This window comes from Protopterus annectens, chromosome 8.part0 (genome assembly GCF_019279795.1).
Source record: "Protopterus annectens isolate FY-2018-M chromosome 8.part0, PAN1.0, whole genome shotgun sequence".
In the NCBI taxonomy this organism is placed as follows: domain Eukaryota; kingdom Metazoa; phylum Chordata; order Ceratodontiformes; family Protopteridae; genus Protopterus; species Protopterus annectens.
The window spans coordinates 1,403,681,195-1,403,695,568 of record NC_056741.1 but is presented as its reverse complement, the minus strand read 5'-3'; the positions used below and the strand labels follow the sequence as shown (position 1 = coordinate 1,403,695,568).

The window sequence follows — 14,374 nt, the reverse complement described above, 5'->3', positions numbered from 1 at the left end:
TCTGCCTCTAGGGCGGCATCTCCCTGAATAACCCCCCCCCTCCTGTGGCTCTGGAGGGGGACTCACCTTGAGCACTGGGAAAAAATCCTCTGTGATTTCTTGAACCACGTTTTTCCACCCCTCTGGGCCTTGGGATAAGACCTAGAAGGAAGGGAAAAATGGACTCCTACAACAGACAGAGGTTTTACCCCCTGCTCGCACCTGGTGAGGGTGTCTTTCACCTTGGTTCCGAACAAAGAGGAACCATCAAAAGGGGCGTCGGTGAATTAAGACTTGAAGGCCTCCGCGAAATGACAAAGGCGCATCCAGGCCTGTCTCCTAAGGGCGACTCCTGGACTTGCTGCCCTACTTGCTCCCTTGGCTGCATATGAAATCAGCCTCATGGAGGAGTTAAAAGTGGAATTGAGGGTAGACATCTGGGCGTTAACCAACTGGGTCACCACCTCAGAAACCTTACCCATGAGAATGTCTCCAAGCCCCTTGAGGAGATCTCTCTGGAGCCGTGTAAAGTGAGATAAATAATTCAGTGACTGTAAGGAAAGGTCGCTGAAGAGATTGTATGCTTTCAGTCCATGGTCCTAGACTCCTTGTTAGGAGGATGGACGGTGGAAGAAGTCCCGGCTAATTCCTTCTGAGTGACCGTTGCCACCACCATAGCATCCACAGGGACTCCCTTGGACAGAAACTCCTTACCTGGGGGAGCAGACAGAAATTTATTTGGTCTCCTGGGGACTGGTTCCACAGAGTCAGGGTTCTCCCACCCCCTTCGACAAATCAAATACAGGAGCTCGTCGAAGGGTGGAGACATCCAGGAGGCAGAGGGCCGAGCACCGAAGGCCTTCAGGAAGACCGACTCCTCCTCTGAGGGGGCTTTGGACGTCCACTCACCTCTTTGTTTCAAGATCTCTAGGATGTCAGAGAAAGAAACATCCTCAGAGGATGACTTGGGGGACCCCTCCGATTCCTCGAGGTCAGTATCTGATGTGAGAGACTCATTCTGGGCGTCCACGTGCTTCCTCTTGCATGTTTTTTTTCTAGGGGCTCCTCAGGCAAGCACTCTGAAGGGCCCTCAGAAACTCAGGGACCACTCATGGGAGTACCCTAAGGCCTTGGGGCTCCGTTGTCTAAATATAGGTGGTGATCAGAGACCCGCACCGGAGTAGTAGGGGACAGAATGACTGACCCGCATGATGTCACTGATGATCTGGCCAGTGCAATCCACATGGCCTCAAAGGCTGATCCCCCTGAATCCGAGGAGCGACCAGCCTCCGAAGCCACAACAGGAGTCGGACTTCCCCACGCCGAAGCACTGAGAGGGAGACTAGGAACCGAGAGATGTCCCGAAGCATCTTCCTCGGGTATGACTGAAGAATCCCGAGTCCTGAATCCCGTGGACGGCGCTGACAGGGTCGGATCTGATGTAGGCACAGATAAGCCAGGAGGGGCCATCGTAACCGACCTGGAGACATCACATGGAGCTGAGCACTCCGGCTCAACTGGAACGGAGCCGAGAACAATTTTGCCAAGGCCGGCAACTGAAGGAGTCTGCACCACTCTATCGATGTCCACATCTGATAATGTCCTGGAGGATTTGGAGAACAGGGAGGGAAATCGATACCGCCTCTCAGGTGATACCTGCCTAATACTAGGCGATCGGCTCCGAATAGGTTCCAAAATGATAGGAGCCGACGCCGGTTCCATTACCACAGACACTTCCTGTGACCCCGAGGACGGTGGAGCCGAGGATGTCAAAGCTGATTTAGCTATTTTCTCCGGTGGCTCGGAGGAGACTGAAGGAGCCGGAGACCTTTTTATATTGATTTCGTGGTTTTAGCTTTAGAGCTGGAAGCAGTTTCCAGACCCTCTTCGAAGGAGGGTTTCAGAAGTCCCTTCAAAATCAACTTATTCTTTCTTTCCTGAAGGACCCTAGGACTAAATGCATGACAGAAGCTGCATGACTCCTGGAGATGGATTGCTCTCAGACAATATACACAGACAGAATGTCCATCGGTAATGGACATTTTATAGCAACACTTTGAGCATTTTTTAAAACCCGAGGGCTTGTGCAGCCCTCCTTAGAATCTTTAGACATCATAACCAACTAACACCAATCACCAAGACAAATAATTATAGGTACGGAACCAACTGGAAAAAGTCTGAGACTTACACCACACTTAGGGCAGGAAAAAACTACCACTTAACACAAAAACTCTGACAAACGATCCTCTGACACACACAAGAGAGGGGGTATGACTAAAACCTCTAATTTAAACTGTTTTAGACTGGAAAGTTTGTAACACATGGAAGCAAGGGGACAGACTAGGTCTTCTAACTGAAACGGGCCTAGCCCGTTGGAACAGCTAGTGGGATACCACAGAAACAGTCTCACACACACACACACACACACACACACACACACACACACACACACACACACACACACACACACACACACACACACACACACACACACACACACACACACACACACACAACTTTTCTACAAAATAATACCAAACGAACAGTAGCTATTAAAATAGCTTTTTGTTTGCAATAAATTCTCTCAAGGAGAAGAAAAAAAGGGTATTTAGCCACAGCCAAGAACGAGACCACGTTCGAGCTACATGAGCGGCAAACGAGATCTGGGGATATAGAGCAGTGCAGCATGGGATACCATCTTAGCCCAGCCAATAGAAAGACTTTGAGCTAGAAAAGTTTTGGCCAAGTCAGAGTCGACATTTGGCTCCGAACCCACGGGTAAGAATGTAGGCTAGATTGGACTACTACATAACATCTGTAAGTGCACTATGGTGGAACAAAAGGTTATTATCTATGAAAAATAAATGATTGTGCTTATCTTTATAGTCATCCTTGTAGATCTAAATTATCAAGCATGTTTATCATCAGTCAAGGAATTTAAGGAGGAAAGTCTGAGGATGCCTGAGGAGTGGAGAAAGTGTTTTGGTACCTATCTTTAAGAATAAGGATGATGTGCAGAGCTGTAGTAACTACAGAGGGATAAAATTGATAAGTCATAGCTTGAAGTTATGGGAAAGAGTAGTGGAAGCTAGGTTAAGAAGGGAGGTGATGATTAGTGATCAGCAGTATGGTTTCATTCCAGGAAAGAGCACTACAGATGCGATGTTTGCTCTGAAAGTGTTGATGGAGAAATATAGAGAAGGACAGAAGGACTTGCATTGTGTCTTTGTGGACTTAGAGAAAGCATATGACAGGGTGCTTAGAGAGGAGATGTGGTATTGTATGAGGAAGTCGGGAGTGGAAGAGAAGTATGCAAGAGTGGTACAGGATACCAGGATACGAGGGTAGTGTGACAGTGGTGAGATCTGCGGTGGGAGTGACGGATGCGTTTAAGGTGAAGGTGGGATTACATGAAGGATCAGCTCTGAGCCCTTTCTTATTTGGTGATGGACAGATTGACAGACAATGTCAGACAGGAGGCCCTGTGGACTATGATGTTTGCAGATGACATTGTGATCTGTAGTGAGAGTAGGGACCAGGTTGTGGAGACCCTGGAGAGGTGGGGATATGCTCTAGACAGGAGAGGAATGAAGGTCAGCAGGACTAAGACAGAATATAAGTGTGTGAATGAGAGGGAAGATAGAGGAATGGTGAGGATGCAGGGAGTGGAGTAGGCAAAGGTGGATGAGTTTAAGTACTTGGGATCAGCAGTTCAGAGTAATGGTAAGTGTGGAAGAGAGGTGAAGAAGAGAGTACAGGCAGGATGGAGTGGGTGGAGAAGAGTGTCAGGAGTGATTTCTGACAGACGAGTGAGTACCAGTAAGAGTGAAAGGGAGAGTCTACAAGAGGGTAGTGAAACCAGCTATGTTATATGGGTTGGAGACGGTGGCACTGACAAAAAGGCAGGAGTCAGAGCTTGACGTGGCAGAGTTAAAGGTGTTAAGATTTGCACTGGGTGTGACAAGGAAGGACAGGATTAGGAATCAGTATATTAGAGGGTCAGCTCAGGTTGGACAGTTTGGGGACAAAGCCAGAGAGGCGAGATTGTGTTGGTTTGGACGTGCTGAGGAGGGATGCTGGGTATATTGGGAAAAAGATACTAAGGATGGAGCTGCCAGGTAAGAGGAAAAGAGGAAAGCCTAAGATAAGGTTTATGGATGTGGTGAGAGAGGACATGCAGGTGGTTGGTGTGACAGAGCAAGATTCAGAGGACAGGAAGAAATGGAAACAGATGATCCGCTACGGTGACTCCTAACTGGAACAGCCGAAAAAGAAGATGTAAGGTGACAGAAATGTAACTATGTTCATAGGTTCATAGATAGGTACTAGGCTATCAGCCCTGGGGTCTATATAAGCCACCCAAGAAAATTATTTTCCTGTGCCCCTGTCAAGCATTGCCGCAGAAGTAATCCCCGGGGTGAATTTTTTATTTCCCATCCAGTCATCAAGATTTTTCTTAAAGAGGGCCAATGAGGAGCTTTGCTTGATATGAATGGGTAGTTTGTTCCAGAGTATGGGAAGTCTCTGGGACAGTAATCTATCCCTCCAGCTTTTTCTGTTTATTGTGGTGAATATAAACAAGTTCATGAGGTTCATTGACATTTTAAGGGAAAACTTTACAACCTAGTCTAGGGGAGAGTTAGTGGGTAGAGATGGGACAGTGAGGAGTAGGTAGCAGTGAGTTGGTAAGTAACGTGTGATAATATATAGTACATCTGTGGGAGGTTTAAAGAGGAGGTTGGATAGTAGGTAGGGGAAAGGAGGTAGAATATGTCAGCCAGGTGCTAGGCAGTTACAAGTAACATGATAATATATAGTGCATCTGGGGGAGTTTTAAAGAGGAGGTTGGATAGTGGGTAGGGGAAAGGAGTTAGAATATGTCAGCCAGGTGCTAGGCAGTTACATGTAATGTATGATAATATATAGTGCATCTGTGGGAGTTTTAAAGAGGAGGTTGGATAGTGGGTAGGGGAATGGAGTTAGAATATGTCAGCCAGGTGCTAGGCAGTTACAAATAACGTGATAATATATAGTGCATCTGTGGGAGTTTTAAAGAGGAGGTTGGACAGTGGGTAGGGGAAAGGAGGTAGAATATGTCAGCCAGGTGCTAGGCAGCTGCAAGTCCAGGGGGTTGTTTAGGTGGGAAATAAGCTGTTTTTTGAAGATGGTTTTGTTAGGTTTGTAGTGGTAGGGAGTTCCAAGTCTTGGCAAAGTTGCTAGAATACAAGGAGTCACCAGAGCTGTAATGGCTTTTGGAGATTGTGATTAGTGCCTTGTTATTAGATCTAAGTTCTCATTCAGTGATCAGGTCTTGTAAGGCTGGGGTTTTGACAGACTGGTGCAATATTTGGTGAGCTAGAAGAAATTGGTTTAGAGCTAAGGTGTTCCAGCCAGGAAAGCTGTTTACTTTGTTTAGGAAGACTTGTGTACAAATCAGAGGGATATTTTTTATTTCTAAGCTGACAGAGATGTGTCTGAGGTTCTGCATTGGGGACATTTTTTGTTTTATGTGTGTATATGTTCTTCATGCCTCTGGTAGTGACCACGTATGGAATTCAGAATTTCCAGTTGACATTAATGTATGGGGATTTCTGCAGAGGATCATAAAAATATGCAGATGTACTTGGACCAAGTATAAACCTGAACAAGTGAACAGTTAGTATTGTACATATGTAGTAAATGTGAAACTATGCATTTAGGGATAGGGTGTTCAAGTAATACATAACTCTGCGCATTAATTCATGAGGTAATATGAAGCCGCATGACGTTTAAGGATCTAAGGAAATTGGTAAGTGATAATTTAGATGTCTGCACTCATGTCAGAGCTGTTGTTAGGAAATGTTAAACAATTAAAAATATTCTCAGGTTTGTCTCCTCTAGACATAGAGATATACTCATCCTGTTGTACAAAAGTATGGTTAGACCTGGTAAGGACTATGACTGTAAATTTCTGTAGGTATAGTACTAGGGATGTTAGTTAATTAAAGGTAGTTCAGTAGTATGTCACACAGCAAATGGTGTAGTGTAGAAATATATCTCGCTGTGGAAGGTTAAGGCAGCTTAGATTGCATTTAGTCCAATGTGGTTTAATGAGTGGTGACTTGATTTGGGTGTTCAAAAGTGACTCACATTTTATGGGTGCTACAACTGGTGTTAGTTTGTCATGTCATGACCTATTTACAAGAAAAAGAAAATGTAATGGCATAAGGAAAGTAAATTTCTTTGCAACTGGAATTTTCACATTAGAAGATACCACTGGATGTTAGAAGAGCTGCAAGTTTGACTCTTTTCAAAAGGCAAATTCACTCCTCCTTTGGTGATAAGATATTTATGATCATGTCTGAATAGAGCCGGGCTCATAATGATCACTTGTGAGGTCCTGAGCTAAATATTGACAGTGTAACATTGTTTCTCAAAAAATGTTTGAGACAGAGGGTATGTTTGGAATCGCTTCATGTTGATTCGAAGGCAGTGTTACCAAGCACAAGACAAATGAAAGCAGTTCACCGAAACCACCTTAAGCGAACTTTTAAAGAATTTTTTTTTTGCAGAGGGCAAGCTGTCCCACACCCCTAGAATTATATATGCCAACTCCAAGCTCACACAACAGTGGATAAAAAAATATTATCTTTACTATCCAAAACAGTAAACAATTGAATTTTCCTGGTTGTTATTATAGATCAGTAATCTGTTCACATCCTCATTTTTGTTTTGTTTCTTCTAATTTTTTATATATTAATGCTGTTAGCCCTAGCACTTTGTGCATCACTTTGACTATGGGGTGATTAATAATTTAAATCTTTTACAGCATTTTTAACCAGCTACAAATATAAATAATTAATCAGTGGAAATTGAAAGTAAAGGCTTAGAATAAAGAACACTATATATTTTGACTGATTCACCTGGTTCTTCAGGCAGAATGTATTGGTGATCCTTGATTTTATCACAGTAAAAGTATGGTGTGATTTGCTGAAAGAGACAACTTCTCCATTTACTTTTTGTATCATGGGTGGGGCAGAGACTGACATTTTCCAGCATGCTGCTTTAGTAGTCAAAGGGTGGAAGTTCATGTGTTATTTTGTGGGGTGCTTTGTCATTTTTACTGGGGAGTTGAGTTTTGCAAGTGTTATGTCACCTCATAGCAAGATGTTGTCCCGTTCGATTCTCAGCTAAAGCGTCTTCTGTGTGGAGGCATGCGTGAATTGGTGTGCCTTCGTTGAAGGTTGTGCGTCAGGGCTGGTAACCCGGTACGTAAAAATCCACTACCAATCATTAGCGGACCAGAGTTCCGCTGTGGCGACCCCTAACTGGGAAAAGCCGAAAGACACAAACAAACATGGCTTATGGGTCTATAGGCAGCTCCACCCCCGGGAATATGAAACACAGAAAGTACTCTACTCAAAATTATATTTAGAACCAAACTGTATAAGGCACCAATGCTGCATGAAATATCGCCGTGCCACCCTATGTGGAATTCATGAAGATGTGCTCTATATTACCAATCAGCATTGGTCCTTTAAACCAGTTTGTACAATGCAATGGGTGGTGGAACACTGAGACTGACAAAGGTCCCACATCCTGTACTATTGCAGTGTGCAAATTGGTGTTGGGAATTTAAACCACTTTGCACAATATAGTGGAACCTTAAACAGCATAGCAGAGAGACTTGCTACTTCTGTACTGGTCTTTCTTGGACACCAGGGGGCAGTTATCACCAGGGGTTGTGTTTTGGGGTATGCAGTAGGACAATACCATGCTGGCATGCCTGCAGCATGGTGATAAGAATGTCTGCTTATATATTTTGGTCACTACATATGTGCAAGTATATGTAGCAATGTAAAATTATATGCAAGTATACCATCTCACCTTGGTTTAGGCATGTCAACACATATGTGTAGGTTACTAGATGACATCATGCTAAAGGCAAAGGAAAAACTCAAAGTACAACATAAGCTGAAATTCCACTGCTGTCTACTGGTCCATGAGCACCTCCTACCACCTCAGCTGATATTGAGAAATTGGAAGAAAAATAAATGATTCCCAGAGGCATTGACTGGAAGCCATCAGGAATTAAAAAACAAACAGAACAAAAAGAGTGTCAAAAATGTTGTGTGTATCCTTTGCAGCTTATATTTTGAACTCAGTATACATTTGAATAATTCTTTTGTACTTAGAGCTTACTGCATTAAATCTCAAAATCAAATCCAGAGAAGACTGCCATGTCAATATGTACAAATAAAATCTGTTATGAAGCCTTGCATACCTTTAACAGCTTCAAGTGACAGTTTCTAAGCTGGATAGGAACATAGGTAACCCCAGAGCTCAAACATGCTCCACTGGGCAATGGGAAACCAATCTGTAGATGAAGACCCAGTTATTAATGACTATATAAGTATAATTTGAGTTACTAAGGAACAGTGTAATGAATTCACTTTTTTATTTTTATGTAGAAATGCTATCATTTCATGTTCCAGTGGTACCACCTGGAGCACTATACAACTTCCTCGAACTGGCTTGCACTGGGGACGGTTGTTGCCTTTGGATTCCTGTCACTGTCCCGGTCTGTGGCATTATTCAGAGGTTAGTGTTTCATGAGTTTGATCTTGTTGAGTGAATACTTCAAATAACTGTGTCAGCAGTAAGTCAAGCATACTTTTCTGATAACTTGTTGGTCATTAAAATGTTGCTTGAATTATTTGGTGGCTGCTGGGAAGTGGGTGCTAAACTAAATTATTGTTGAAATGTGTCTGTTATGCAGGAGAGTTGTTTTTCTGAAATGTTTGGCCTTGTGGTGTTAAACTCAGCTTGCATAAAGAATGTTGACTCAACAAAGTGGACCAGATATTGTATTACATTGGGCTCATTTAGTGTTTTTTATGTTTTAGGATACCATGCACCCCTTGACCTTTATCCAGAATTCCATAGGATAGCTGTTGATCCCACAGTTCACGCAGTGCCTGAAGGGAGACCAGTTCATGTTTGCGTGGGCAAGGAGTGGTACCGGTTTCCTAGCAGCTTTCTTTTACCTGACAAGTACGTTTACTGATGTTCTTCATCATAAAAGACTAAAATAGTGTTAGACATAACCAGAAGTAACTACATGATGAGATATTACTAATTTTGTTCATCATTATAGGTTCAACATCTGCACTTTTTCTAATGTCTAGAAATTCTAGAAGTAGCCAAAATGAACTTTGTTTTCTTTTGTCACTTGTATAGAAAGCTGAGATTTAATTCTATAGCTAGTAGTTAAACTCTTAAAATTATTGGCTAGCAGCTGCTACAAGCTATGTCCCAGTTTAATTAACTTTATGTAAACTTTATTGTTGCTCTTACTTATAAACCCCACATTATTAAACTTGTATGTCCCTTAAAGGTTTGCATTAGGATTGTGCAGAAGACAGTGCCTTGATGTTCACTTTGCAATTCTTTGTTCATTTACTAACTAGGATGTATATGTGCATGTGTGTGTCTCTGTCTGTGCTGATATTAAGTGGCCCCCTTCAGACGTGACCTGAGCCATAACGGGAACAGAGAAACAAAATGGTTGTAACAAAGTGAAAGATAAATATTCATGCATGCAGATACACACTCACCCACCCACGAGTTCATAAATTGACTAAAGGGGTTCAGGCACAGTCAATATCATATATCCAGAAAGTAAGCATACAGACAAAAGACAGTAGTTGCACTAAAATGACAAGATCTGGAGCCTGTTTTAAAGTTAAGGTAACGTTGGCACTTCTGGATTACTGTGTTTTTATCTCTGAAAACACAGAAGCTGGCTGTCCTACCCATGTCATTGTTTACATAACAGTGCTTGCTGCTTCAGTTTGGTTTAAAATGGACTAAAATCAGCATTGTTGTCTATACCTAACTGTCTTATGACCTGCCTTGGTGGCCTATGAACCTCTTACTTAGCTGTCCGGTTAACTGTTAGAACACATTTCAATCCCTTCTGTTCACTAGTAATACCTCTGTTAGTCCTAGAGTCCTTTCACGTTTCATGAGTTGATTTGCTGGTGTTCAGACTTGTATGTTGGATCAGTCTTCTGTATCAAGTTATTCTATGTCTAACTGAAGTCTTCCTTCACAAATGCCATCCAACATTTACAGCTTTTGGCTAGTATGTGGTCTTGATCCTTTAAATAGAACTTAAATTACTGTGATATCTTCTTATTCCTCACAGTTATTTGCTTTTGGCTTCCCATGCATTGTTCCATATCTGTACTTACAAGTCTTTATATTGTCTCATAAAAATATAACTGCTTTATAGTGCTGTATTTGGTATTAAACAGTTATTTTATACTGTCTGCTTATTTTTTTTCTTTTTCTACATCATTAAACTGTTTTATTGTGCCTCTTTCATTTCTCTTTTTTCCTGTGGCTCATCATCAATTGTACTTTTTTGGCCAATAGATTTGCTGTTTTATCAGATGCATATATTAAGTAGTTGATAGCAAATTACTAAGAATTTCTTCCTTCTGGTTACACCATCATTATGAAAGACCAAATAGGTAAATGGGCTGTGGGGGCATGACCATCATCTTTTAAGCCACCTTAGATTATTCCACAATACAGCAGTGAAGAAATACTAATAGCCAAAGTCCACGTAAAGAATCAGACGTCTATAATCATTGTAACCACCTACATCCTCTTCCACCTAAAATGTCCAGGCTACCAAAAACATACTTAGTTACTTATCTACTTTCAACGAAGAAACCATCCTGTTCCATGACCTTAACATAGATTGGACCTCCAACAAACCATACTCTACCCCCATAATATTAACCTTTATCATTTCACTCAGCTGATCCTACAACCTGCTTGATTTGGCAAAGTATCCAAAAAAAATCCATACTAGACTGCACACTCTTAACCAACCCTAGCCAGAACCCTGCCAGACTCTCTCAGCAGTCATCATCCGACTACATCAACTGAGAATAAAGCAAGTCCCTCAAACCCCTGTACTTCAGCTCTGTGAGAAACTTAACCAGTTTTGATAAATCCATGTTTAATTACACACTTAAAGTGACTGTGAACCCTCAAATATCTACCTCTAGGTGATGCTGTCACTTCAATAACTCGTTCTTAACCATATTAAACCAACAAGTCCCACTGAGACATAAAAGACTGAAAATAAATACTGCCCAGTGGCTAACCCATCAAGCTAAACAACTCATGACAGACGAGAGACAAAGACCAAAACTATCACTAGAGAGATATTGGTGTCTCAGAATTGCACAAAGGCACAAGTTCATTATGATAAAAATAACTCTTCTCCACAAACCAGACCACACAAAAAAAAAAAGAGATTTTGTCAGAAGTTTAAACAACTTCTAAAACCAGGCAAAAACCTCCCCACCCGATATACTTTCTCATCTGAAACCAGCAGGGGCATTACAGACACATAGTTTACTGTTTTTTGAATTAAGTACAGTACACTTCATATCCAGTGCTGTACTTAACAAAACCAATAGTAAACTATACCCAACTCACCTAACCCAGCCCCCCCGTTATTAGCTCCACACCCTAAAAACCATCCAGACAAGTAGCATCAAAAAATACGTTAAAAAACTGTAACCCATAGCATTAGCTCCTGAAAACCTGGCATCCAAATACCTCAGTTCAGCCGCTGACACCATTTGCTACCCTGTATCTATCCTAATTAATAGATCCATTAAAGAAAACTACATCCCAACCATATGGAAAGCTTCCTTCATAATCCCATTACAGAAAGGTGGCACATCTACTGAACTGTCAAACTGTCACCTTATAGCAATCCTTCCTCCTCTCTCCAAAGTATTTGAAAAATGCAAACATCATCAAGTGGTCTTTTGTACTTGATAACCAATTACTTTCTGCTATCCGACATGGCTTTTGACCCCACCACACCAGTAAAACTGCCCTGCTATATTTTCTAGATACCATTAAACAAAGTAAAAGCTCAAGTAATTTTGTTCCCTTTTCCTCGACTTATCAAAAGCCTTTGACAACAGTCTTGCATCAACATCTCCTCCATACACTAAATCTGATAGGCCTCCCAACTCCCTCAAGTAGCTGGTTCACAGCTACCTAAATATTCACACCCATACTTTACAATTGAATGACTCCCGCTCCACATTCCTTCCAGTCACTACAGGAGTCCACCAAAGCAGTGCTTTTCAATATATTCATTAACGACATGCACAAGGAATCAGAACCTGCCACCATAATACAGAATGGTGACAATTTAGCTTCTGTTTACCCAGCCCCAAGATATGGAGCAAACTTCCAAACTACATCAGGCTTTTAAATAACCTGCAACAATTCAAATCCACTGTAAGATATCACCTGGAAGCTCATAAACTATGCAATTCTACTACATCTAATGTTTGAGGTATGCAAGCCTAACTCTATCCACTATGGATAGTATACAAGTGTATTAAAATATTTTTGAATCTACTCACAATTTCTTCAAAACATTTATTATTTTAATGTAATATGCTTTGTAAGTTATATTTGTTGACTATTTGCTTTGAAATAATGTTTGACAGTTTTATTTTTGAATTATCAGAAATTTGTTTCATTCCTTGTTTCAGACCTTTTTTCCCAGGACCTGTATTGAAAATGGGCATTTCTGTTCCCAGATGAACTCTCCTAGTAAAAAACAAACTAATAAATGAGCAACATTCGATGTTTGTTAATTTTCTAACATTTTTGAAACTGTATATCTCCCATTTACCTGTAACCAGATGGATCGTTTCCACAAAGCTGATTTTACAAATGCTCTGTTCATCTAATCAGCTTAATTACATCAAGAGTCACAATTCCAACAGAAAAAAAAAATGAATGGGGTAAGTCTCATGTATTCCACATTAGGGAGACTTGCTGCATTTTATAAATATATTTGGTTATATTGGCAGTAGTCAGAAAAACACGGTTGTCGAATGGCAAAATACCAAACCCAGTTCCCCAGTTGCACATTACTCTTGCACAGACTCTGAGGTTGCACAACAGCGGGAAAAGGGAAAAATTCCTAACCCCCGCTGTCAATATTCTTGCTCTTAAGTTAAAGTTCAGTGACCCGAGAATTGGTTAAGAGTCAGAGGATTCACAGATTGGCCAAAAAATGTTTATAAAAGGCATCATAGCATACACACACATATAGACTTATGTAATATACTGAGATTGTACATCTTTGGGGAAAAAGGATACAGACCATTCGCCAGGTTGTGCAGTTGTATCGCATAGAATATACTCTGAGCATTCAGTTCAGTTTATAACAGAATGAAGTCCGTCAAATGAATGGCCATCACCTCTTTGCTTAACTTTAAATTGATCCCTCACCACACATGCCTCTTATACCCCTTAAAGCCCTTTAGAGTAGATTGCTCTATCTTGACAGATATTGTTATGACCTGATAGTGGTCCACATGGGGGGGTGTATGGCCTTAGATAATTTACCCATTGAGACTTGCAAAAGGATGTGATTGAGATTTCTATGCATATGTTTAAGGCAGGAAAGACAGTGGTATTAAGTGGTAATTTGCCATCATCCAGAAGGATACCATGATTCAAAAGACAGTATAATTGGCTTTAATAGTTGGCTATTTAGCTGATATCATTCTAGGAGGGATGCAAGTGTCATCTTGAGATGAGTTGATGTTGATAGTGATGGTCTACATTTCTCTTGCCAAGGGTTTTACATTCTGGCTAAATTTTTTGCTGCCCTATAATGCCTTTTTAGGCAGGGTCTGTCTGCTCTACATATAAATGTATCTCCAAACACCATCATATTGGGTGACTTTCCTGGAGTTCATAAATCAAATGCCATGGAACAGCTAGTCATTGGTGAGATCCATAAACTAATCTCACTCACTGGAAATCCCCATCCCCCCCCCCAAACAAAAAAGACCATAGTGAAGAACTGGCCCCTGAGCCAATCATAAAGGCTTTTTTCAGCTATGTTAGGAACCTGGGTGGAAACTCCCAGATATGCTCAGAATTAGTCCAATGATAAAAAAATCACTGAACCCACAGACATTGCCAACATACTGGCAGACAGGTTCAAATGTAAACCCATATTGGCAATCCACTAAGCACAGAAGAGGACACATTGCTGAAGTGAAGTTAGAGAGAGACCTTCATTGCCCACCTGATCAGAAGGTGATTCACATCCAGATCTAGTGAGGTCATTTGTCCCTGTACTCTTCACTTATCAGACCAATGATCTATGTTCAGAAGAGAAATTAGACCTGATGATGGGAGGATCGGGGTTACCCTGGAATCATCTCTGTGTCACTGCTGGACAGAGGCACAACAAACTAATGGGCACAGTATTTTTAGGCTTATAAATGCCTTAGGGCAGATAGCCTAGTATAAACCTATGAACCTATGAACCTACTCCAGTGTA

At 41.4% G+C, this 14,374-nt stretch overlaps 1 protein-coding gene across 2 annotated transcripts in view; it reads left to right on the top strand.

Moving 5' to 3' along the window:
* The window catches only part of ALG9 (ALG9 alpha-1,2-mannosyltransferase), a 2,405,363-nt gene that overhangs the window by 1,552,617 nt on the left and 838,372 nt on the right, over nt 1-14,374 (top strand). For both annotated transcript variants that reach the window (XM_044080998.1, XM_044080999.1), the window contains exons 11-12: nt 8,430-8,559; nt 8,865-9,012. In XM_044080998.1, coding sequence (XP_043936933.1) covers nt 8,430-8,559; nt 8,865-9,012 — 278 coding nt within the window. The remainder of the gene's footprint in view (nt 1-8,429; nt 8,560-8,864; nt 9,013-14,374) is intronic.